General features: G+C 48.6%; 1 protein-coding gene across 1 annotated transcript in view; it reads left to right on the top strand.

Annotated features, from left to right (window-relative positions):
• LOC310668824 (FERM and PDZ domain-containing protein 3-like) overlaps window positions 1-24732 on the top strand; it is a 60265-nt gene that overhangs the window by 30224 nt on the left and 5309 nt on the right. The window contains exons 9-14 of the mRNA XM_083422140.1: window positions 16785-16904; window positions 17198-17334; window positions 17973-18090; window positions 18186-18275; window positions 18656-18835; window positions 19899-20028. Coding sequence (XP_083278266.1) covers window positions 16785-16904; window positions 17198-17334; window positions 17973-18090; window positions 18186-18275; window positions 18656-18835; window positions 19899-20028 — 775 coding nt within the window. The remainder of the gene's footprint in view (window positions 1-16784; window positions 16905-17197; window positions 17335-17972; window positions 18091-18185; window positions 18276-18655; window positions 18836-19898; window positions 20029-24732) is intronic.

The raw sequence follows: 24732 nt of genomic DNA on the forward strand, positions 1-24732 counted from the left end.
CTCGTTCCTTCGTCCCTCCCTCCCTCCCTTTCCCTGTCCTTCTTCCTTCCTTCCTTCCTTCCTCCCTCCCTCCCTCCCTCCCTCCCTTTCTCTTAACTTCCTTCCTTCCCGCCCTCCTCCCTCCCTCCCTCTTTTTCTCTATCCTCCCTCCCCTCCCTCCCTCTTTCCTTCCTTCCTTCCTTCTTTTATTCCTGCCTCCCTCCCTCAATAATTTTCTCTGTCCTCCCTCCCTCCCTCCCTCCCTTCTTTCCTTCATCCCCCTCCCTTTCTCTGTTCTTCCTTCCTTCTGTCCTTCCTTCCATCCCGTCCTTCCTTCCTCCCTTTCTCCCTCTCTCCCTTTCTCTTTCCTTCCTTCCTTTATTCCTTCCTTCCTTCTTTCCTTCCTCCCTTTCTTGGCCCTTTCCTCCTTCCTTCCTTCCTTCCTTCCTTCGTCCTTCTCTCCCTTTTTCTTTCATTCTTTACTTCCATCCTTCCTTCCATCCTCCGTTTCTCTGTCCTTCCCTCCTTCCTTCCTCCCTCCCTTCCTCTATCCTTCCTCCCTCCCTCCCTTTCTCTGTCCTTCCTTCCTTTGTCCATTTCTCCCTTTCTTTCTTTCTTTCTTTCTTTCTTTCTTTCTTTCTTTCTTTCTTTCTTTCCTTTCGTCCTTCCTTCCAGCCTCCCTTTCTCTGTCCTTCCTTCCTTCTTTCCTTCATCCCTCCCTCCCGTTCTCTGTTCTTCCTTCCCTCCTTTCATCCCTCCTTCTTTGCTTCCTTCCTTCCTTCCTACTTTCCTGTGTCGCTCCCTGCGTTTCTCTGTCCTTCCTTCCTTCCTTCCTTCCTTCCTTCCTTCCTTCCTTCCTTCTTTTCTGCTTTCCTCCCTCCCTTTCTCTATCCTTAATTCCTCCCTCCCTCCCTTTTTTTCTCTATCCCTTCTTCCTCCCTCCCTTTCTCTGTCCTTCCTTCCCTCCTTCCCTCCCTCCTTCCTTCCTTCTTTCCTCCCTCCCCTTCTCTGTCCTTTCTTGTGTCCTTCCTTTCTTGCTTCCTTCCATCCTCCCTTTCTCTATCCTTCCGTTCCTCGTTCCTTCGTCCCTACCTCCCTTTTTCTAATCTTCCTTACTTCTTTCCTTCCTGCCTTCTTTCCTTCGTCCCTCCCTCCCTCCCTTTCTCCTTCCTTCCTTCCTTCCTTTCTTCCTTCCTTCTCTCCCTCAATCCTCCCTCCCTTTCTCTGTACTTCCTTCCTTCGTTTCTCCCACTCTCCCATTCTCCTTCCTTTCTTCCTCCCTGTCTCTGTCCTTCTTTTCTTATTTCCTTCCATCCTTCTTTCCTTCGTCCCTCCCTCCCATTCTCTGTACTTCCTTCCCTCCCTCCCTCTCTCCTTCCTTCCGTCCTTTATCCATCTCCCCTGTTTTTCTTTCTTTCTTTCTGTCCTTCCTTCCTTCCTTCCCTTGTCCTTCCTTCGTCCCTTCGTCCCTTTCTCCCTCTCTCCCTTTCTCTTTCCTTCCTTCCTTCCTTCCTTTATCCCTCTCTCCCTTTTTCTTTCTTTGCTTCCTTCCTTCTTTCGTTCCTCCCTCCCTGCTTTTTCTTTCCTTCATTCCTTCCTTCCTTCTTTCCTCCCTCCCTTTCTCTGCCCTTCCCTCCTTTGTCCCTCTCTCCCTTTTTTCCCCTTTCTTTCCTTCCGTCCTCCCTTCCTTCCGTCCTTCCATCCGCCTTTTTTACTTTACTTTACCTTCCTTTTTTACTTCACCCCTTTCTCCCTTTCTCTGTCCTTCCTTCCTTCCTTCCTTCCTTCCTTCTTTCCTTTCTCTGTCCTTCCTTCCTTCTCTTTTTTAAAAAAATAATATTTATTGGAAGTTCAAAAGTTACAGAAAAAGAGCACAAAAAAGGAAAAAAGAAAAGAAAAGAGAAAAAAAATAAAAAAATACATAAAAAGAGAGCAAAAAAACCCAAAACACAATACATCAAAACACAAAGAAACACAAAAACAATTAAAAACACATGCAATATTTATCCTTATCTTTCATTAACTTATTTCCTCAACCTCCTCACACCTCCCTTTTTTGTATTCCAGTTGTTAACTATATCAGCAAATCCTTTCCATCTTTCACTGCTTTCTATCATTTAGTTATTTTAATTTATTTTAACCTTATCTTACCATCAAAACCTTAAAATTTATTTATACTTAACTCCTTATAATATTTCTACTAAAGTCATGTAATTTCATTCCAACATTTCCTAACATTCATTAATTTTACAATATATCTCTAAATAGATTAAAAAAAATTTTCCCCCCCAATCTTCTTCCACCGTCTCTTCTCCCTGGTCTCGGATTCTGTCAGTCCTTTCTATCAGTTCTATATAGCCCATCAACCTGGTGATCTTCTGTCCGAGGCTCTTAACTCTTCTCCATGTCCCTTCTGCAGGTCTTCTTCATATTTATGCGTACATTTTACTTTATCTTCTGCTGAGCTTGTTCTTAGTTTCCTTCCTTTGGTACCGAGGAGTAGGTCCCGGGGGAACTCCATCTTGACAGTTCCTTTATTCCTTCTCAACAGGTCAGCCCATACTCCATAGTCAGAACTAAAGTCGAAAAGATGTTTCAGGACATGTTCCAAAGTCCCTTCGAGGCTAAAGGCCTCCACAACTCCAATCTCCCCCTGTCCCAGATCCGAATCACAAAGTCCAGAGCATCCCTTCATAAGGGAGTCTGTCCAACTTTCCTTCTCCGATCCAAGCAGGACACCATCCCTCCAAATCTGACTTTCAAAATCAATCACACATGGCATCAACTTGTATCCATCAAATTGTCTCTGTGAAGACGAGACCTTCACTTGTATTGCTTGGGATTCAGGAGCAGTTTTTTCCATCGTCTTCTCCACAGCTTGCCATTTCGAGATGGGTTCCTGAGTCAATGCCCGAGTATTTTCTGTATAAATATTCACTTTTTGTCCAAAATCAGTTGTTTTTTGTCTCAAATTGTCAATTTTATTAACCGTCACATCCGTCTTCTCATGAAGTTGTTCCAGTAAAGCACTTATCTTGCAAAATGCATTCACTAGGGCTTCTTGTTTTGACATTCTTGTCCAAGGTCACTTTATTTCTCACGGTCCTTAATTCTAACTGGAAAATTCCCCAACTCCACTTCACTCCTGCAACTTCACTTCTTTCTTTCCTTTATCCGTCCCTCTTTCTCTGCCCTTCCTCCCTTCCGTCCTTCCTTCCGTCCTCACATTTTCCTTCCTTCCTTCCTTCCTTCCTTCCTTCCTTCCTTCCTTCCTTCCTTCCTTCCTCCCTCCCTCCCTCCCTCCCTCCCTCCCTCCCTCCCTTTCTCTTTCCTTAATTCCTTCCTTCCTTCAATCCTTCCTTCTTTCCTTCATCCCTCAAACACTTTCTCTATCCTCCCTCCCTTCCTTTCTTTGTCCGTCTCTCCCTTTCTCCTTCCTTCCTTCCTTCCTTCCTTCCTTCCTTCCTTCCTTCCTTCTTTCCTCCCTCCCTCCCTCCCTCCCTTTCCCTAACCTTCCTTCGTCCCTCCTGCCTATCCTTGTCCTTCCTTCCTTCCTTCCTTCCGTCTTTCCTTCTTTCCATCTTTCATTTCTCCCTCTCTCCCTTTCTCCTACCTTCCTTCCTTATTTCTTCCCTCCCTCCCTTCCCCTAACCTTCCTTCGTTCCTCCTCCCTTTCCCTGTCCTTCCTTTCTTCCTTCTTTCCTCCCTCTCTTTCTCGGCCCTTCCCTACTTCCTTCCTTCTTTCCCCCCTCCATTCCTCTGTCCTTCCTCCCTTCCGTCCACACTTTCACCTTCCTTCCTTCCTTCCTTCCTTCCTTCCTTCCTTCCTTCTTTCCTTCGTCCCTCCCTCCCTTTCTCTTTCCTTAATTCCTTCCTTCTTTCCTTCGTCCCTCAAACCCTTTCTCTATCCTCCCTCACTTCCTTTCTTTGTCCGTCTCTCCCTTTCTCCTTCCTTCCTTCCTTCCTTCCTTCCTTCCTTCCTTCCTTCCTTCCGTCTTTCCTCCCTCCCTCCCTCCCTCCCTTTCCCTAACCTTCCTTCGTCCCTCCTGCCTATCCTTGTCCTTCCTTCCTTCCTTCCTTCCTTCCTTCCTTCCTTCCTTCCTTCCTTCCTTCTTTCCATCTTCCCTTTCTCCCTCTCTCCCTTGCTCCTACCTTCCTTCCTTCTTTCCTCCCTCCCTCCCTTTCCCTAACCTTCCTTCGTCCCTCCTCCCTTTCCCTGTCCTTCCTTTCTTCCTTCTTTCCTCCCTCTCTTTCTCGACCCTTCCCTACTTGCTTCCTTCTTTCCCCCTCCATTCCTCTGTCCTTCCTTCCTTCTTTCCTTCGTCCCTCTCTCCTTTTATCTGTCCGTCCTTCCTTCCGTCCACACTTTTTCCTTCCTTCCTTCCTTCCTTCCCTCCTTCCTTCATCCCTCTCTCCCTTTCTCTTTCCTCCCTCCCTCCCTCCCTAGCTCCCTTTCTCTAACTTTCCTCACTTCCTCCTTCCCTTTCTCTCCTTCCTTCCTTCTTTCCTCCCTCCCTTTCCCTGTCCTTCCTTCCTTCCCTCCTTCCTTCCTTGCTTCCTTTCTTTGTCCCTCTCTCTCTCTCTCTTTCTTTCTTTCTTTCTTTCATTCTTCTTTCCTTCGGCCATCCCGCCATTTCTCTGCCCTTCCTTCCTTCCTTCTTTCCTTTGATCCTCCCTCCCTCAATTTCTCTGTCCATCTCTCCTTCCTTCCTTCCTCCCTTTGTCCCTGCCTCCCTTTCTTTGTCTTGCCTTCCTTCCTTCCTTTCCTTTTTCTGTGCTTGCTTGCTTGCTTCTCTCCTCCCTCCCTCCCTCTTTTTCTCTATCCTCCCTCCCCTCCCTCCCTCTTTCCTTCCTTCCTTCCTTCCTGCCTGCCTGCCTGCCTGCCTGCCTTATTCAATCATTTTCTCTGTCCTTCCTTCCTTCCCACCTTCCTCCCTCCCTCCCACCCTCCCTTTATTAGTCCTTCCTTCCTTCCTTCCTTCCTTCCTTCCTTCCTTCCCTCCTTCCTTCCTTCCCTCCTTCCTTTTTTGTCCTTTTCCTTTCTTTCTTTACTTACTCTGTCCTTCCTTCCCTCCTTTCTTTCTTCCTTCTTTCCTTTTCTCCCTCCCTTTCTCTGTCCTTCCTTCCCTCCCTCCTTCCTCCCTTCCTTCTTTCCTTCATCCCTCTCCCTTTCTCTGTTCTTCCTTCCTTCTGTCCTTCCACCCTTCCTTCTTTCCTTCCTTCCTTCCCTCCTTCTTTACCTCGCCCCTCCCTCCCTCCCTTTCTCTGTCCTTCCATCCTTCCTTCTTTCCTTCCTTTGTTCCTCTCTTCCTTTTTCTTTCCTTCCTTCCTTCCATCTTTGCTTCCTTCCTTCCTTGTTTCCTCCTTCCCTTCCTCCCTATCTCTATCCTTCTCTGCTTCCTTCATTTTTCCTCCCTTTGTCCCTGCCTCCCTTCCTCTGTCCTTCCTTGCCTCCTTCCTCCCTCCCTCCCTCCCTTCCTTCTTTCATCCTCTTGCCCTTTCTCTGTTCTTCCTTCCGTCCTTCCCTCCTTCCTTCTTAGCTTCCTTCCTTCCTTCTTTCCTGCGTCGCTCCCTTTCTCTGTCCTTCCCTCCTTCCTTCCTTTTCCCCTCTCTCTATTTTAATTTCTTTCTCTTCTTCCATCCTTTTTCCCGTCCTCCCTTTATATATCCTTCTTTCCTTCCTTCATTTCTCTCACTCTCCCATTTCTCTTTCTTTCTTCCTTCGGTCCATCCTTCCCTCGTTCCTTCGTCCCTCCATCCCTTTCTCTTTCCTTCCTTCCTTCCTTCCTTTATCCCTCTCTCCCTTTCTTTTTCCGTCCTTCCTTCCTTCTTTCCTTCATCCCTCTCTCCCTTTCTCTTTCCTTCCTTCCTTCCTCGCTTCCTTCTTTCCGTCTTTCCTTTGTCCCTCTCTCACTTTCTCCCCCTTCCTTCCGTCCTCCCATCCTTCCTTCTTTCCTCCCTTTCTCTGTCCTTCCTTCCCTCCTTCCTTGTTTCCTTCATCCCTCCCTCCCTTTCTCTGTTCTTCCTTCCGTCCTTCCATCCTTCCTTCTTTGCTTCCTTTCTTCTTTACTTTGCCCCTTCCCTCCCTTCCTCTGTCCTTTGTCCCTCTCTCCCTTTTTCCTTCCTTCCTTCCTTCCTTCCTTCCTTCCTTCCTTCCTTCCTTCGTCCCTCCCTCCCTTTCTCTGTACTTCCTTCCCTCCTTCCTTCCTTTTCCCCTCTCTCCTTTTTTCTTTCTTTAATTCCATCCTTTTTTCCTTCCTCCCTTTCTCTGTCCTTCTTTCCTTCCTTCTTCCTTCGTTTCTGCCACTCTGCCATTCTCTTTCTTTCTTTCTTTCCTTCATTCCTTCCTTCCTAACATCCATCCTTTCTTCCTCCCTGTCTCTGTCCTTCCTTTCCTCATTTCCTTTCCCCCCTCCCTTTCTCTATGCTTCCTCCCTCCCTCCTTTTCTCTGTCCTTACTTCATCCCTCCCTCCCTTTCTCTGTTTTCACTTCCTTCCTTCCTTCCTTCCTTCCTTCCTTCCTACTTTACTTAGCCCCTCCCTCCCTTCCTCTGTCCTTCCTTCCTTCTTTCCTCCCTCCCTTTCTCTGCCTTTCCTTCCTTCCTTCCTCCCTTCCTCCGTCCCTTTCTCTGTCCTTCTCTCCTTCCTCCCTTTGTCCCTGCCTCCCTTTCTCTGTCCTTCATTAATTCTAATAAAATGCTCAATTTCAACTTTGTCTTCTTTACCCTTTTTATACAGTTGTTTATAATAATTCTGGAAACATCTTCCTATGTCCACATGGTTCTCAAAAGACTTTCCTTCTGATACAATATTTGTGATCGTACTTTGTTTTTGTCTCTTTTTTAATTGCCAAGCTAAAATTTTCCCGCATTTATTTGCAGATTCAAAGTTCCTTTGTCTCATTCTCCTTAATTTCCATTCTATTTCCTGATTAATAATCTGTGAATATTGAGTTTGTAAAGCTTTAATTTCCTGTTGTGTCTGCAAATTCTTTGGGTTGCCTCTAAGGGTCTTCGCTTTATCTTTTAGTTGGTCCAAAATTTTATCCTTTTTCTCATTCTGCATCTTTCTCCTAATTGAATTTTGTTGAATGAGGAATCCTCTCATTACTGCTTTACTGGCGTCCCAAATAACTCTTGTTTCCACTCCTTGGTTCATATTAATTTCAAAATAATCCCTTGGGGCTTTTTGGGCTTTATTTACAATTTGTTCACTCCTCAACAAGTCATCATTCATTCTCCATCTGAAGGAACCCTGTAAGGACATTTTCACTTCCATAAAAACTGGGTTGTGGTCTGAGCAAGTTTTAGGACAAATTTCTGTTTTTGATACTTTAGGAACCAAGTCTCTGGATATCCATAAATAATTGATTCTCAAAAATGATTAATTTGCATCTGAATAGAATGTGTAGGCTTTTTCAGTTGGATTTCTAACTCTACATATATCCGACAGGTCAAATTTATCAGTTATTAAAAAAAAAAGTATTAGGTAGTCTGCCAGCATTCAGTATTTTCTGTATCTGATTTCTGTCCATTAAAGTGGATGCCACTCCATTCAGATCTCCCATTAAAATTAATTTATAATCAAAATGTTCCAAAAGACTTGTTTCCAAATTCTTAAAGAATTCTGCTTTGCCATCATTAGGTGCATAGATTCCCAGTAACAAATATTTATCGCCTTGTGCTGTAATATCCACTGCAATGTATCTTCCCTCCTCGTCTTTGAAAATCAATTTTGGATTCCATTTTTCTTTGACATATAAAACCACTCCTCTTTTTTTCACTTTGTCTGATGAGATAAATTCTTGACCAAGTTTCTTATTGGATAAAATTTTTCTATGTAGCCTTGTAATATGTGTTTCCTAAAAACAAATTACATCCAAATTCTGCTTTGCCAAAACATGGTAAACCTGCCTCCTTTTCTGAGGAGACTTGAAGCCATTTACATTCCAAGAATAAATTCTCAAAGCCATAATGATAAATTAGGGGGTCACCGCTCCCACCCCTGGCAGCTGTGGGCTTTCCAATCCAAGTTCAACCGAGTACTTTTGCAGAAATCTGTCTTTCTCTCCAACCATCTTAATTCTTTGCTTTCTTCCTCCATATTTGAAGGAGAGACCCTCTGGGAATTCCCACCTGAAGAAAATATTTTTTCCTCCTCAAAATGTTGGCCAAATCTGTGTAATTAGATCTCAGGCTCAGGAAGTGTCTAGGGATATCTTTAAAGAGGACGATGGCTTTGTCCTGAATTTTCAAACCTTTTTCGTAATGCAGCCCCAAAATGGTGTCTCTTTGTTCTTTGGTCTTGAAGACCAATCATAGGTAATTTTTGAATCTTTTGGGGGGCCAAATCTATAGACCTTTTCTATCCACAAATCAACTTCTTCCTTTTTCAAGTCCCACCACGCCACAAATTGATCTGTCAACCACTCCCTGAGTTGATCTTCTTTCTGTTGAGGGACACCTCTCAATCTTAGATGGGTTTCCCGTTCCTTCATCTGAAGAAATGCAATCAAATTTGAATTTTCATATTGTAATCTTTCCAAATCGGTGACTCTAACTATCTCAAGCTGTGTCAACCTTGTCTCATGAGTTGTAACCTCAGTCTTCACCTCTTTCAACTCCGCACTTAAATCTTCAAACTTTTTATTCCTCTGTATTACGATTTGTATTATCTTAAATTTCAGACAACAGTTGCCTTACAGAGTCCTCAGAAGCTGCACTTCTAGAGCTTCTTCTTATTGCTCCCTTGTCTGTTTTATCAGCACACATAGTTGCTCAGGAATTTCAAGGTCAATCGCACAATAGGCGGGGGGGGGGGGGGGGAGAGAAAAACAGCTTCCCAAGACAATCCCACAGGAGTCAGTTTCAGGCAGGCAGCAGCCTCCCAGATCCTTATTACTGAAAGGCAGATTGTAAAAAAAAAAATTCTCAATCCCTTTTGGTGTTCGAAAGGCAGTTCTGGAGGTACCAGATGCTTTTTGCTACTTAAAAGTAGCAAAAATACAAGATGGGTGACACCTGGCTTGAGAGCAGTACATGTGAAAAGGATCTAGGAGTCTTGGTTGACCACAAACTTGACATGAGCCAACAGTGTGACGCAGCAGCTAAAAAAGCCAATGCAATGCTGGGCTGCATCAATCGGAGTATAGCATCTAGATCAAGGGAAGTAATAGTGCCACTGTATTCTGCTCTGGCCAGACCTCACCTGGAGTACTGTGTCCAGTTCTGGGCACCACAGTTCAAGAAGGACACTGACAAACTGGAACGTGTCCAGAGGAGGGCAACCAAAATGGTCAAAGGCCTGGAAACGATGCCTTATGAGGAACGGCTAAGGGAGCTGGGCATGTTTAGCCTGAAGAAGAGGAGGTTAAGGGGTGATATGATAGCCATGTTCAAATATATAAAAGGATGTCACATAGAGGAGGGAGAAAGGTTGTTTTCTGCTGCTCCAGAGAAGCGGACACGGAGCAATGGATCCAAACTACAAGAAAGAAGATTCCTCCTAAACATTAGGAAGAACTTCCTGACAGTAAGAGCTGTTCGACAGTGGAATTTGCTGCCAAGGAGTGTGGTGGAGTCTCCTTCTTTGGAGGTCTTTAAGCAGAGGCTTGACAACCATATGTCAGGAGTGCTCTGATGGTGTTTCCTGCTTGGCAGGGGGTTGGACTCGATGGCCCTTGTGGTCTCTTCCAACTCTATGATTCTATGATTCTATGATTCTAAAGCAAGTCCAGACAGCGGCAGGATACAGTGTGTCAAAGTCACTTGAAACGAAAGTTGATTGTTTCCTCTTCCATTGTGACGTCACAATGGAGTCTAGCCTTTCCCTACCAGGAGGTCCTCTGCAGAATGAAGGAGCCTCTTTGATTTAGTACACAGTCTCACAGGGTTCTCACAGTTAGAATTTTTTTTCCTCCCCTTTGCCCTGAAGAAGGAGGGTTTTAGGATTTACTTGAAAACTTTCAAACACTCTTTTCCCACTTAGTGCTTCGGTCCGCAGTAACCGACTCTCCTTTGATTCAGCAGAAGGCATCGAACTCCGTTTTTAAATACCTTTCTGGTCCAAAAAATAATCTGATTTAAGCTTTAACTTTTACTCACAGTTCCAAATTTTCTTTATTCTTTTTGGGAGGAATTGGCCACTCACAATCACCAAACTCTGAGCTTTGCACTGTGAAGAAAGTGAGTCATTTCCGCTGTGCTGCGTCTCCAACCCCACTTGCTCTTGGGGCTCTTTACGAGCTTACCGGGGAGTGGGGGAGTCGGCAAAAGGCACCCACCGGAACACCAGGTCCTCAGAACACTCGATCTCAGGTTTTGGGAGGAGGGTCACCATGTCGCTCTTGCGGTCTCCCCTTGCTTCACTGCGCTGGGGCTTTTTCAGCCGAAAGAACTCCTGTCTACCATTACCAGGCTACCAACCAGAAGTGCTCTCCCTCCCATTTCTGTCCTTTGTTCTTTCCATGCTTCCTTCCTTCTTTCCATGCTTCCTTCCTTCATCCCTCCCTCCCTCTTTTTCTCTGTCCTTCCTTCCTTCTTTGCTTCCTTCCTTCCTCTTTCCCTTCCCCCCTTTCTCTATCCTTCTCCCCTTCCTTCCTCCCTCCCTTTGTCCCTCCCTTTCTCTGTACTTCCTTCCTCCTTCCCTCATTTTCTCTCTCCTTCCTTCCTTCCTTCCCTTTCTTTGTCCTTTCCTCCTTTCTCCCTCTCTCCCTTTTTATTCTTTCTTTACTTCGGTCCTTCTTTCCATCTTCCTTCCTTCCTTCCTTCCTGCCTTCCTTCCTTCCTCCTTTTCTCCCTTCCTTTCTCTATCCTTCCTTCATTCCTCCCTTCCTTCATCCCTCCCTCCCTTTCTCTGTACTTCCTTCCTTCTGTCCTTCTTTACTTCGTCCATTCCTCACTTCCTCTGCCCTTCCTTCCTTCCTTCCTTCCTCTTTCCATTCTTCCTCCGTCCCTCTCTCCCTCTTTTTCTCTGTCCTTCCCTCCTTCCTTCCTTCCTTCCTTCCTTCCTTCCTCTGTCCTTTCTTCCCTGCCTCCCTCCTTCCTTTCTTCCTTCTTTCCTCCCTCCCTTTCTCTGTCCTTCCTTCCTTCCTTTGTTCATCTCTCCATTTTTCTTTTTTTCTTTCCTTCCTTCCATCCTTCCCTCCTTCTTTCCTTTGTCCTTCTCTACCTTTCTCCCTCCTTCCTTCCTTTCTCTGTCCTTCCCGCCTTCCTTCCTTCCTTCCTTCCTTCCTTCCTTCCTTCCTTCCTCCCTCCCTCCCTCCCTCCCTCCCTCCCTCCCTCCTATCCTTCCTTTGTTCCCCTGCCTTCCTTTGTCACTCTCTCCCCTTTTCTTTCTTGCTTTACTTCCGTACTTCCTTGCTTGCTTCTTTCCATCTTTCCTTTGTCCCTCCCTCCCTCCTTCCTTCCTCCCTTTTCCTGTCCTTCCTTCTTTGCTTCCTTCCTTCTTTGCTTCCTTCCTTCCTTCTTTACTTCATCCATTCCTCCCTTCTTCTGTCCTTCCTTCCATCCTTCCACCCCTCCTTCCTTAATAATAATAATAATAATAATAAATAATAAATTCCTTCCTTTGTCCCTCTCTCCCTATTTCATTCCTTCCTTCCTTTCTTTTTTCCTCCCTCCCTTTCTCTGTCCTTCATCCCTTAATCCCTCCCTCCATCCCTCCCTCCCTTTCTGTCCTTCCTTCCCTCCTTCCTTCCTTCCTTCTGTGCTTCCTTCCTTCTGTGCTTCCTTCCTTCTTTCCTTCCTTCCTTTCCCCCTCCCTTCCTCCCTTTCCCTGTCCTTCTCTCCTTCCTTCCTTCATCCCTTTGTATCTGCCTCCCTTTCTCTGTCCTCCCTTCCTTCCTTTTTTGCTTCCTTCCTTCCACTCTCCATTTCTCCTTCCTTCCTCCCTTCCTCCCTTCCTCTGTCCTTCCTTCCTTCCCCCCTCCCTCCATCCCTCCCTTTCTCTGTCCTTCTTTCCTTCCTCCCTCCCTTTCTCTGTCCTTCCCTCCTGCTTTCCTTTGTCCCTCTCTCCCTTTTTCTTTCTTTTTTTTCCAAACAAAAAAGACAAACAAACATAAATCATAGCCTTATTAAAAATTACACTAATTAACATTGTGAAGTGACTTCCTCACTTCCCCTTGGTTGAATTTCATTGCATGTCCTTTTAATGGTTTTCCAAATCACAGTTCTTATATAATTTAACTTAAGCATTAACATCCTTAGATCTTCACATTATGAAATTAAACATATTAATTCATCACTTAACACTAAATCCTAAACCAATTAAGTATCTGCAAGCTGTTTTCAGTTAACTTAACGTAACATATTTAACTAAGTGATCATTAAATTTAATCCAATCTTCCTGATACTCCTCCTCCTTCTGGTCGCATCTTTGGCAGCACATTCACCTTAATCACAGACTCTCCCTTTTTCTTTCTTTCTTTAATTCCTTCCTTCCTTCCTTCCTTCCTTCCTTCCTTCCTTCCTTCCTTCCTTCTTTCCATCTTTCCTTCTCTCCTTCCTTCCTTCCTTCTCTCCTTCGTTCCTCCCTCCCTTTCTCTATAGATAGATAGATAGATATCTTTAATACGGTCCCTCCCTCCTTCCTTGCTTCCTTCCCTCCTTCTCTCTTTCCTCCCTCCCTTTCTCTGTCCTTCCTTCCTTCCTTCCTTGGTTTCTCCCACTCTCCCATTCTCTCTCTTTCCTTCCTTCCCTTTTTCCTTCGGTCGTCCCTCCCTTTCTCTGTCCTTCTTTCCCTCTTTCCTTCCTTCCTTCCTTCCTTCCTTCCTTCCTTCCTTCCTTCCTTCCCTTTGTCTGTCCTTCCTTCCATCCTTCCCTCCCTCCCTCCTTCCTCCCTCCCTACCTTTTTTCTTCCTTCCTTCCTTCTTTCCTCCCTCCCATTCTCTGTCCTTCCTTCCTTCCTTCCTTCCTTCCTTCCTTCCTTCCTTCCTTTGTCCGTCTCTCCCTTTCTCTTTCTTTCTTTCCTTCTTTCTTTCCTTCCTTCCTTCCTCGATTCCTTCCTTCTTTCCTCACTCCCTTCTCTCTTCTTCCTTCCTTCTTTCCTAAGTCCCTCCCTCCCTTTCTATATCCTTTCTTCCCTCATTCCTCCCTTCCTTCTTTCCTTCATCACTCCTTCCCTTTCTCTGTTGTTCCTTCCTTCCGTCCTTCCTTACTTCTGTCCCTCCTTCCATCCTCCCTTTCTCTGTCCTTCCTTCACTCCTTCCTTCCTTCTTTGCTTCCTTCTTTCCTTCATCCCGCCTTCCCTCTTTCCTTCCTTCCTTCCTTCCTTCCTTCCTTCCTTCGCTTCCTTCTTTGCTTCCTTCCTTCCCTCTTTCCTTCAGCCCTCCCTCCTTTTCTCTGTCCTATTTTCCTTCCTTCCATCCATCCTTCTTTGCTTGCTTCCTTTCTTCTTTCCTCCCTCCCATTCTCTGTCCTTCCTTCCTTCCTTCCTTCTCTCCTTCCTTCCTTTATCCCACTCTCCTTTTCTCTTTCCATGCTTCCTTCCTTCTTTCCTCCTTCCCTTTCTCTGTCCTTCCTTCCTTCCTTCCTTCTTTGCTCCCTCCCTTCCTCTGTCCTTCCTTCTTACTTCCTGCCATCCTTCCTTCCTTTCTCCCTCTCTCCCTTTTTCTTTCCTTCCTTTGGTCCTTCCTTATTTCCTCCCTCCCTTTGTCTGTCCTTCCTTCCTTCCCTCCTTCCTTTCTTCCTTCTGTGCTTCCTTCCTTCTGTGCTTCCTTCCTTCTTTCCTTCCTTCCTTTCCCCCTCCCTTCCTCCGTTTCTCTGTCCTTCTCTCCTTCCTTCCTTCATCCCTTTGTATCTGCCTCCCTTTCTCTGTCCTCCCTTCCTTCCTTTGTCCCTCTCTCCCTTTTTCTTTCCTTCCTTCGGTCCTTCCTTATTTCCTCCCTCCCTTTGTCTGTCCTTCCTTCCTTCCATCCTTCCCTCCCTCCCTCCTTCCTTCTTTCCTCCCTTCCTTCCTCCGTCTCTCCATTTTTCTTTCTTTCCTTCTTTCTTTCCTCCCTCCCATTCTCTGTCCTTCCTCCCTCCCTCCCTCCCTCCCTTTACCCCTCTCTCCGTTTCTCTTACTTTCCTTCCTTCTTTCCTTCCTTCTTTCTTTCCTTCCTCCCTTCTTTCTTTCCTCCCTCCCTTGCTCTGTCCTCCTTCCCTCCCTCTCTTTCTCTGTCCTTCCTTCCTTCCATTCTCCCGCTCTCCATTTCTCTTTCTTTCCTTCTTTCCCCCCTCCCTTTCTCTGTCCTTCCTTCCGTCCTCCGTCCCTCCCCTTCTCTGTCCTTCCATCCTTCCTTCTTCCTTCCCTTCCTATCCTTCCTTCCTTGCTTCCTTCCTTTCTCTATACTTCCTTACTTCCTGCCATCCTTTCTTCCTTTGTCTCTCTCTCCCTTTTTCTTTCTTTCCTTCCTTCGTTCCTTCCTTCTTTCTCTCCTCCCTTTCTCTGTCCTTCCTCCCATCCTCCCATCCTCCCTCCCTTTCTCTGTCATTCCTTCCTACCTTCCTTCTTTCCTCCCACCCTTTCTCTGTCATTCCTTCCTTGCTTTCTTCCTTCCTCCTTTCCTTTGTCCCACCCTCCCTTTCTCTGTCCTTCCTTCTCTCCCTTCCTCCCACCTTCCTTTCCTCCCTCCCATCCTCTATCCTTCCTTCCTTTCCTTCTCCCTCTCTCCCTTTTTCTGTCTGTCTGTCTTTCTTTCCTTCCTTTCTTCCTTCTTTCCTCCCTCCCTTTCTCTATCCTTCCTTCCTCCTTTTATCTTTCCTTCCTTTCTTCTTCCCTTTGTCGCTCCCTCCCTTCCTCCCGCTCTCCATTTCTCTTTCTTTCCTTCTTTCCCCCTCCCTTTCTCTGTCCTTCTTTCCATCCTTCCTTCCTTTCCTTTCTTTGCTCCTTCCTTCTTTCCTCACTCCCTTTCTCTGTCCTTCTTTCCTGCGTCCATCCCTCTCATTCTCTCTTCTTCCTTCCTTGTTTCCTTCCTTCTTTCCTTCGTCCCTCCCTCCCTTTCTCTTTCTCTTTCCTTCCTTCCTACCTTTGTCTCTCTCTCCCTTTCTCCTTCCTTCCTTCCTTCCTTCCTTCCTTCCTTCCTTCCTTCTTCCCTCCCTTCTTGTCTCTGCCCTTCCTTCCTTCCTTCCTTGCTTGCTTGCTTGCTTTCTTCCTTTGTCCCGCTCTCCCTTTCTCTGTACTTCCTTCGTTCTTTCCTTCCTTCCTTCCCCACTTCCTTCCTTCTTTCCTCCCTCCCTCCCATTCTCTGTCCTTTCTTCTTTCTTTTTTTCCTTCTATCCTCCCTGCATTTCCCTATCCTCCCTTCCTTTCTCTGTCCTTCCTTCCATCCTTCCTTTCTCCCTCTATCCCTTTTTCTGTCTTTCTTTCCTTCCTTTCTTCCTTCTTTCCTCCCTCCCTTTCTCTATCCTTCCTTCCTCCTTTTTTCTTTCCTTCCTTTCTTCTTTCCTTTGTCACTCCCTCCCTTCCTTTGTCCTCCTTCATTACTGCCGTCTTTCCTTCCTTTGTCCCTCTCTCCCTTTTTCCTTCCTTTGTCCCTTCCTTCTTTCTTTCCTCCCACCCTTTCTCTGTCCTCCCTCCCTCCGTTTCTCAGTCCTTCCTTCCCTCTTTCCTCCCTCCCTTTCTCCTCCCTCCCTCCTTCCCTTTCTCTGTCCTCCCTTACTTACTTACTTCCTTTGTCCCTTCTCCCTTTGTCTCTCCTTCCTTCCTTCCTCTCTCCCTTTTTCTTTCTTTCCTTCCATCCTTCCTTCTTTCCCCCTCCCTTTCTCTGTCCTTCCTTCCTGCCTGCCTCCCTCCCTCCCTCCCTTTCTCTGTCCTTGCTTGCTTGCTTCTTTCCTTTGTCCCTCTCTCACTTTCTTTTTACTTCCTTCCTTCCATCCTTCCTTCCTTCGTCCCTCCCTCCCTTTCTCTGTCCTTCCTCCCTTACTTCCTGCCGTCTTTTCTTCCTTTGTCCCTCTCTCCCATTTTCTTTCTTCCCTCCTTCCTTCCTTCCTTCTTTCCTCCCTCCCTTTCTCTGTCCTTCCTCCCTTCCTCCTCCCTCCCTTTATCTGTCCTTCCTTCCTTCCTTTGTCCTGCTCTCCCTTTCTCTGTACTTCCTTTGTTCTTTCCTTCCTTCCTTCCTTCTTTCTTCCTTCCCATTCTCTGTCCTTCCTTCCTCCCTCCCTCCCTCCCTCCCTCCCTCCCTCCCTTTCTCTGTCCTCCCTCCCTCTCTGTCTTTCTCTGTCCTTCCTTCCTTCCTTCATGACGCTCTCCCTTTCTATTTCTTCCCTGCCTTTCTCTCTCCTTCCTTCCTTCTTTCCCCCTCTTTTTCATTGCATGTCCTTCCTTCCTTCCTTCCTTCGTCCCGTTCTCCCTTTTTCTATACTTCCTTCCTTCGTTCTTTCTTTCTTTCCTTCCTTCCTTCCTTCCTTCCTTTGTCCCGCTCTCCCTTTCCTTCCTTCCTTCTTTCCTTCTTTCTTCCCTTCCTTTCTCTTTCCTTCCTTCCTTTCTTTCCTTCCTTTGTCCCTCCCTCCCTTTCTCTGTCCTCCCTCCCTTCCTTTGTCCCTGTCTCCCTTTCTCCTTCCTTCCTTTCTTCCTTCCTTCTTTCCTCCCTCCCTTTCTCTGTCCTTCCTTCCTTTGTCCTGCTCTCCCTTTCTCTGTCCTTTCTTCCTTTGTCCCTTTCTCCATTTCTCTTTCCTCCCTCCCTTCCTCTGTTCTTCATTCCTTCCTTCGTCCCGCTCTGCCTTCTTTCCTCCCTCCTAAATCTTACTAGGATGGACGGGGAAAGTGACCCCAGGGTCATATAGCCCACCCCGCTTGCCAGAGCTCTCCTTCCTCCCCCCCCCCAGGTCGTTCAACGGACCCACTACCAAGGCATGCGATGCCTTTTTCGGGTCAGCTTCTATCCCAAAGACCCCGCTGAGCTGCTGCAGCAAGACGCCGCTGCCTTCGAATACCTCTACATCCAGGTCAGCGGTGTGTGTATGAATGTGTGGTTAGAGGGTCCCAATCCTTCCTTCTTTCTAGCTGGCTGCTCTGCCTAGTGGTCCTCACTGCCCCTCCAAGGTGTGGGGTATAAATTATTATAATTATTATTATTATTATTATTATTATTATTATTATTATTATTTTGCTGTGGGTAAGCACTAGACCCTGCTTCCAGCTCACTAGTGTTCTCAGCCCCCCCCCACTCTAACCACTAGGCGCTGCATCCCAGCCCCCTGCTCTCAGCTCTAGGTGATGTTTCTCCTTCCCCCTCCAGAGCCGCAACGACATCATCCGGGAGCGGTTTGGCACCCACCCCGATCCGGATTCGCTTCTGGTCCTGACAGCTCTACACATCTACATCACCGTCTCGGCTGCCCGTCCCAGCCACAAGGTGGCGCTCAGAAACGTCGAGTGAGTGAGTTCCAGGGGGAACACTGAGGGTCATCCAGACCAATCCGTTCCCTCACCCAGGACAGCAAACTGTCCTTCCTTCTTTCCTCCCTCCCTCCCCCCCCTTCTGTTCTTCCTCCCTCTCTCCCTTTCTCTGTCCTTCCTTCCTTCCTTCCTTCCTTCCTTCCTTCCTTCCTTGAGAGCCAGTGTGGTGTAGTGGTTAAGAGCAGTAGACTCATAATCTGGTGAACCGGGTTTGCATCTCTGCTCCTCCACATGCAGCTCCTGGGTGACCTTGGGCTGCTCACACTTCTCTCTGAACTCTCTCAGCCCCACTCACCTCACAGAGTGTTTGTTGTGGGGGAGGAAGGGAAAGGAGAATGTTAGCCGCTTTGAGACTCCTTCGGGTAGTAATAAAACAGGATATCAAATCCAAACTCTGGATTTGAAGGAAGAATAGAGAAAGAAATGAGGGAAACAAGAAAGAAAGAACAAAGAAAGGGATGGAGGGAGGGAGGAAGGGAGGAAGGAAGGACAGAGAAAGGGAGGGAGGGAGGATAGAGAAAGGGAGGGAGGAATGAAGGAAAGAAAGAAAGAAAGAAGGAAGGAAGGAAGGAAGGAAGGAAGTTGGAGTGCGTGCCTTTCCTCTTTCTCCCAAGGAAGGAGTGGGGTCTGGAGCCCTTCTTGCCTCCCTCTCTGTTGCCGGCAACCAAGGACAAGCTCCTGCGCCGGTCGCTCTCGCATCAGCTGAAGGCACACCAGCAGCGCAGCAGCCAGGTGGGACCCTAACCCCCGGGGTGGGACCCTAACCCCGCCTCAAACCCGGGGTCAGGCTGGATGACCCCAGGGGTCCCCCGATTCTCTCCTCGCAGGTCTCCCCCACCCGGGCCAAGCTCCAGTACCTGCGCCTCCTCTACCGGCTACCCACCTTCTCTGGCGTCATCTTCCAGACCGTCGGGATGGTAGGGGTTCTGGGTTCTGGTTTCGTTTCGTTTCCTGGCTCAGATTCTGGTGCCAGGTTCTGTTTTCTGGTTCCCAGTTCTGGGTTCCGGGTTCGTATTCTGGGTTCCGGTTTCAAGTTTTGGTTTCCAGTTCCTGGTTCTGGTTTGCAGTTCGGTTCGGTTAGGGTTCCGGGCTCAGATTCTGGTTTCAGTTCCGGTTTCTGGTTCAGTTCCAGTTCCTGGATTCTGGTTCCATGTTCTGGTTTCCGGTTTCCGGTTCTGGTTTCCAGTTCAGTTTGGTTAGGTTTCCGGGCTTGGATTCTGGTTCCAGGTTCTGGTTCCTGGTTCAGGGTTTGTATTCTGGGTTCCAGGTTCAAGTATGACTACTTTGACTCTCGTAGGACGGCCAAGACGCGGCGCCCACCATTCTGGTGGGCCCCCGCCACGGCGTGAGCCACGTCATTGACCTCCACACCAACTTGACCACCGTCCTGTGCGAATTCAGCCAGATCAGCAGAGTCCAACTCTTCCGGGAGAACCTGGGCGTGGCAAGGGTGGAGACTGGCATCGTGGATGCCAAGGTGAGCAGGCTGGAGGGCCATCTAGGGGCCATTCCGTCACTTGGATTTTCTTTTTTAAAAAAATTAATAATAATCAGATTTTTGAAATTTTCAATCACATTTTTATGCACAGATTTTTTATTTAAACAGTTTTTTTCTATTTAAAGCACATTTAAAAAAAATTCTGATTCTTTCAATTTGTATCGGATTCTTTCGATTTAATTCAGATTTTGATTTAAATCAGATTTTTATGATTTAGATCAGATTTTTTTCATTTAAAACAGATTTTTCATTTAAATAATACAGTGGTACCTCGGGTTAAGTACTTAATTCGTTCCGGAGGTCCGTTCTTAACCTGAAACTGTTCTTAACCTGAATTACCACTTTAGCTAATGGGGCCTCCTGCTGCCGCCGTGCCGCCAGAGCACGATTTCTGTTCCCATCCTGAAGCAAAGTTCTTAACCCGAGGTACTATTTCTGGGTTCTCAGAGTCTGTAACCTGAAGCACATGTAACCTTAAGCGTATGTAACCCGAGGTACCACTGTATTTGGGTTTTACTATGATGAGAATAATAACATACAGTGGTGCCCCGCAAGACGAATGCCTCGCAAGACGGAAAACCTGCTAGACGAAAGGGTTTTCCGTTTTGGAGGTGCTTTGCAAAACGAATTTCCTATGGGCTTGCTTCGCAAGACGAAAATGTCTTGCGAGTTCCTGCGGGGATTTTCCCCTCCCCCCCCCTTTTCCCCAAGCCGCTAAGCCGCTTAACAGCTGATCGCTAAGCCGCTTATCAGCTGATCCACTAAGCCCGCTAAGCCGCTAATAGCCTTTTAGCAGCTAATCCCTTAAGCCTTTAATAGCCGCTAATAACCGCTAATAGCGCTAATCCGCTAAGCAGCTAATGGGCTTGCTTCGCAAGACGAAAAAAACCGCAAGACAAAGAGACTCGCGGAACGGATTCTTTTCGTCTTGCGAGGCACCACTGTAGTAATAAACTAGGATATTGTATGGTCCTATTATTCCATTAATAATAATGATAAATATTTTATGATTTTATGATTCCAATACTACTTCTCTCCCCAGCCACTGGTGCTTCTGATGGAGTGGCCAGAAGCCACCAATTTTGCTGGCCTCATTTCCGGCTACTGCCACCTACTGGCCAACTCCAGGAAGATGCTTTTCCTGGTCGCACCGCCTCCCATCACCAAGGCAGGTATGTTTCCAAGCAAGGGAAATTCCAAGCAGCCGAGATGCCGGATTTTTCTGGAGGGGATGAAATTCTGGATTGAGGGAAGCCAGCCTGGGTCCCTGTTGTTGTTGTTGTTGTTGTTGTTGTTGTTATATTTACTCTTACATTTCTGCAACAAAATAGGGACAATCTTAATAACAACAACAACAATAACACCCTTACATTTCTCCTATGAAAATAGGCGTATCCTAAATAACAACAACAAAACAACATTAATTCCTTTCCATTTCTCCGCTGAGCTTAGAGACGTAAGTAATAACAACAACAAAACAACAATTTTACTCTTTCATTTCTCCTATGAAAATAGTAACACTCTAAATAACAGCAACAATAACAGCAACAACAAGAAAACAACAACAATCATGCTGTCAGAGCTGGCTCCAGGTCCCAGCTCACAGAGGACCAACGCTAGCCGGCAGTAATGTACAAAAGTCTTTATTGAAGTACAGTTTCCATTTTCCAGCCGCAGCGCCCCAGCTCTACGTCTAGGGTTAGATCGGCGAAGCTCCATCTGAATCTCCGCCCCCTGTACACCAGTTTAAGACTCTAGCCTTACTCCACCTCTTCCGTCTCTCCTTTCTCCTCTGGGTCCTGTTACCCCCCGGGGTCCCTTCCTTCCTGGATTCTTCTGACGCTGAGGTTGACCCCCCTGACTCCTCCCGCTCTTTCCGGCGGGCTTTGGGACCTGGCTCCCTATCCGGGCTGCCAACTGTGCCGCCCTCCTGTACATTTGAACTTGGCGCGCGCGCGCAGCCTTCAACCTTCCTCTTGACCGTTTCCTCGCTCCCCGATGGAGGCGTGGCCAATCCTGCCTCATGTCCTCCCGCTGGCAGTGCGCCTCCTGATCCCGATGCCTGGGACTCCTCCCCCCTACTGCACTCTGGTGTGGACGCTGGTCCTGATTTCCAACTGCTGCTCTCTGAGTCCCCTCTGGCCCCTTCTTCCTGGGGTGTCCCCCTCGGCACCCCCCTTGCCCTGACCATGGGAGCCCCTTTCTGTGAATCTTCCGATTCGCTGGAAAGACTCGGAGACCTCGGACCGCTGTCATCGCTAACATTTCCTTCGGACTCCTCCCCCTCGCTCTCTATTTCCTCCCTTTCCTGTGCCTCTGCTCCTGAACCCCTGACATCCATCCCCCCCTCGAAGCCCCCCCTTCCCCCCTCCCCTCCTTCAGGTGTGGGTGCTGGGTGCTCCGTCGTTGTGGGGGTGAATGCCGGATACAGTTCGTCCCCCGTGGCGTGCATCCAACCGGATAAGTCCGGCTCGTCCTCCGTGCTCTCGCCGACCTCGATTTCCTCTGCTTCCATCTCTTTGCCGCCGTGCTCGAACCCAAGGTCCTCCCCCAACACGTCCATGTCCGTCTCTCCCCCGATCTCCTCTGGGGACGTTGCCTGCCAAGGACCCCTCAGCCACTTCCTGTGCCACTGCTCCTCTGGTCGATCGTCCCACCAATAAGAACGGTCTGAGGCAGACCCCGCGGGTGATCCCTCCGGGGAACGTGTTTCTAGTGCTGGTTCTTCGTCTGAGGTGAACCCCTGGAACGTGCTGGCTGACAATGTGGGTGTGAAAAGCCAGTTGTCGAAATACGCGGCTGGCATAGGCCTGTGTGGGAAAAGGGCATGAAACTCTTCCTTGAGAAGAGGCTCGTCCAAGGCATAGTCCGGCACCCAACGGTTGGCGCTGGCCGGGGTACCTTCTCTGGCGAGAAAATATTCTACTCCCTCTTCCCCCCATCTCGAGTCTAAAATCTCTGTGACCTGGTTGATGGGTTCCCTTCTTGGCGACCCCCTCCTTGTGGGCGTCTCCCTGGGCGTGTCTGGTGCCGTGCCTGGCTCCTGAAATCTGTGAGGTGCTTTGTAGGGCGTGAGCACTGATCTATGGAACACTGGGTGCATTCTGGATCCCTCCGGAAGTGTCAACCGGAAGGCCACTGGATTGATCTGTGCCTCGACTTGGTAAGGTCCTAGCTGCTTATGTCCGAGCTTCTTCTTCGCTAACGATCTGGTCGGCACTGCCTGGGCTGCTAACCAAACCCAGTCTCCCACCTGTATGTCTTCCCCAACCCTTCTGTGCTTGTCAGCCTGCAGTTTGTATGCGTGCTTTGCTAGTTCTAACTGCCTCCGCAGCTGTTCGTGAACCTCCTGCAATTCTGACGCTAAGGCTTCCGCTGCCTGTGGCTCCCCCTCCCCCAGTCTCTCTAATCCCGGGAAGGTTCTGGGATGCCTCCCGTTGTTGGCGAAGAACGGTGTCACCCCCGTGGACACGTGCTTCGTGTTGTTGTAGGCGAACTCAGCGAGCGGCAGGTAGTCAACCCATGTTGCCGGCTGCTGATTTGCGTAGCATCTCAGGTACTGCTGCATGATGGCGTTGACTCGCTCCGCTTGTCCGTTGGTCTGCGGGTGTCTTGCCGACGCTAGGTTGATCTTGACGTTCAGGAAACCCATCCGCTTCTGCCAGAAGTTCGAGATGAACTGCCGCCCCCGGTCGGACAGGATAGACCGTGGCAGCCCGTGAACCCTGAACACGTGGTCTATGAACAGTCTGGCGGTCTGTTCCGCCGTGGCCACCTTCGCGCACGGAATGAAGTGGGCCATTTTGGTGAACATGTCCACCACCACTAGCACTGCCGTCTTGCCCCTCGAGCTGGGTAAATCCGTGACAAAGTCCAGGGCCACCCTCTCCCACGGTTCGCTCGGTGTCTGCAGCGGTTCGAGCAGTCCCGCTGGCGGTTTGTGCACTGACTTGGCCCTTTGGCAGGTGTCGCACCTCGAGACGTAATCCGCGACCTCCCCCCGCATCTTGGGCCACCAAAAATCTCTGGCTACTAATTCTACCGTCTTCTCTGTGCCAAAGTGCCCGGCGGTGGTTGCGTCATGCAACTGCTGCAGTACTTTCGCGCGGAGGTCGTCTCCCGGTACGTAGAGGGCCCCTCTGCGGATGAGCAATCCGTCGCGTATCTGGAACTCGTCGTCCTTCGCCGTGCCCCTGTGCACCTCCTCCATCTTGGCTTGTGCGAAGGGGTCCTCCTGCAGCGCTCGACGGACAGCATCCAGGTTCACGGTTGCTGAAGCGCACGCCCACGCTTTCGGTGCGAAAATGTGCTTGGCCGCTGCTGGTGCCGCCTCTTCGAGGTATTGCGGCTTTCTGGACAGTGCATCCGCCATGATGTTGTTGTCACCTGGGATGTACTCTATCCTGAAGTCGAAATCCGCAAAGAACTCCGCCCATCGTATGTGCCTCTGGTTCAGGAACCTCGCCGTGCGCCAGTACTCCAGGTTCTTATGGTCCGTGCGGACCTGCACTGTGTGTTTGGCTCCGATGAGGAAGTGCCGCCACGCCTTGAATGCTGCATGAATGGCCAGCAACTCCCTGTCCCAGATGGTGTAGTTCTGCTCTGACTTGCTGAGCTTCCTGGAGTAGAAGGCACACGGTCGCCAGTCCCCATGCGGGTCTTGCTCTAACAGTACTGCTCCCACGGCTCTGTCTGAGGCGTCCGTTTCAACCCTCATCGGTCTGCTGGGATTCACATGCAGTAGCTGCTCTTCGGACGAGAAGAGACGCTTGAGTTTCTGAAAGGACTGCTCCGCTTGCTCCGTCCAGATGAACTTCTTCTTCTTGGAGCTGAGCGTGTCAGTAATGGCCGCCGTCTGCATCGCGAACCCCTTGATGAACTTGCGGTAAAAGTTGGCGAAACCGACAAACCGCTGGACCTCCTTCCGATTGCGCGGGCTCTTCCAGTCCAACACTGCGCGAACCTTGGCGCTGTCCATGGCGAGCCCCGTGTCCGACAACTTGTAGCCCAGGAAATCTACTTCCTTCATGTCAAATTGGCACTTCTCCAGCTTGGCGTACAGCCTATGCTCCTGCAGTCGCTGCAGAACTTCCTTGACGTCTCCCTCGTGGGTCTCCTCTGATTCTGAAAATATCAGGATGTCGTCCAGGAAGCAGACGCATTTCTTGTAGAGGAGACCCGCCAATACGTGATGCATGAAGGCTTGAAAACAGTGGGAGCCATTTTGTAATCCAAAGGGCATAACTCTGTATTCGTAGGTGCCCAGGGGCGTGAACATGGCAGTCTTCCACTCATCGCCCTCCAGTATGCGAATCAGGTTGTACGCCCCTCGCAGATCCAACTTTGTGAAAACGCGTCCTTTCCTCACCGTTGCGAGCAGGTCGTCTATTTTGGGCATGGGAAAGGCTGTGGGCTTGGTTTTCAAGTTCAAAATTCTATAGTCTACCACAAGCCTCTTTTGGGGCGTGTCCTTCTTCACAAAGAAAACAGGACTGCCCCCTACTGCCTTCGACTCCTGGATGAAACCGCGCTTCAGGTTGAGGTCTATGAACTCCCTGAGTTCCTGCAGCTCGTCTTCAGACATGGAATACAGTTTCCCGGTTGGCAGCGTCGCCCCTGGCAGGAGGTCAATCTTGCAGTCATAGGACCTGTGGGGAGGCAGCTTGTCCGCTTCCTTCTCGCAGAAAACCTCCAAAAACGCTGCGTACTTGAGTGGCACTGCTTGCAGCGTGCCTAATTGTAGCTGCGGGTCATCCTCTTCCCCTTCCGGGCTAGGCAGAATGCAATGTTCCGCACAGTAGGAGGAGCCGAAGGTCAGTTGGCGCTGGTACCACGCCAATGCTGGGCTGTGCCTGTGCAGCCAACTCATGCCCAAT

The sequence above is a fragment of the Podarcis tiliguerta genome (assembly GCF_965153285.1).
Source record: "Podarcis tiliguerta genome assembly, chromosome: W".
NCBI lineage: Eukaryota > Metazoa > Chordata > Lepidosauria > Squamata > Lacertidae > Podarcis > Podarcis tiliguerta.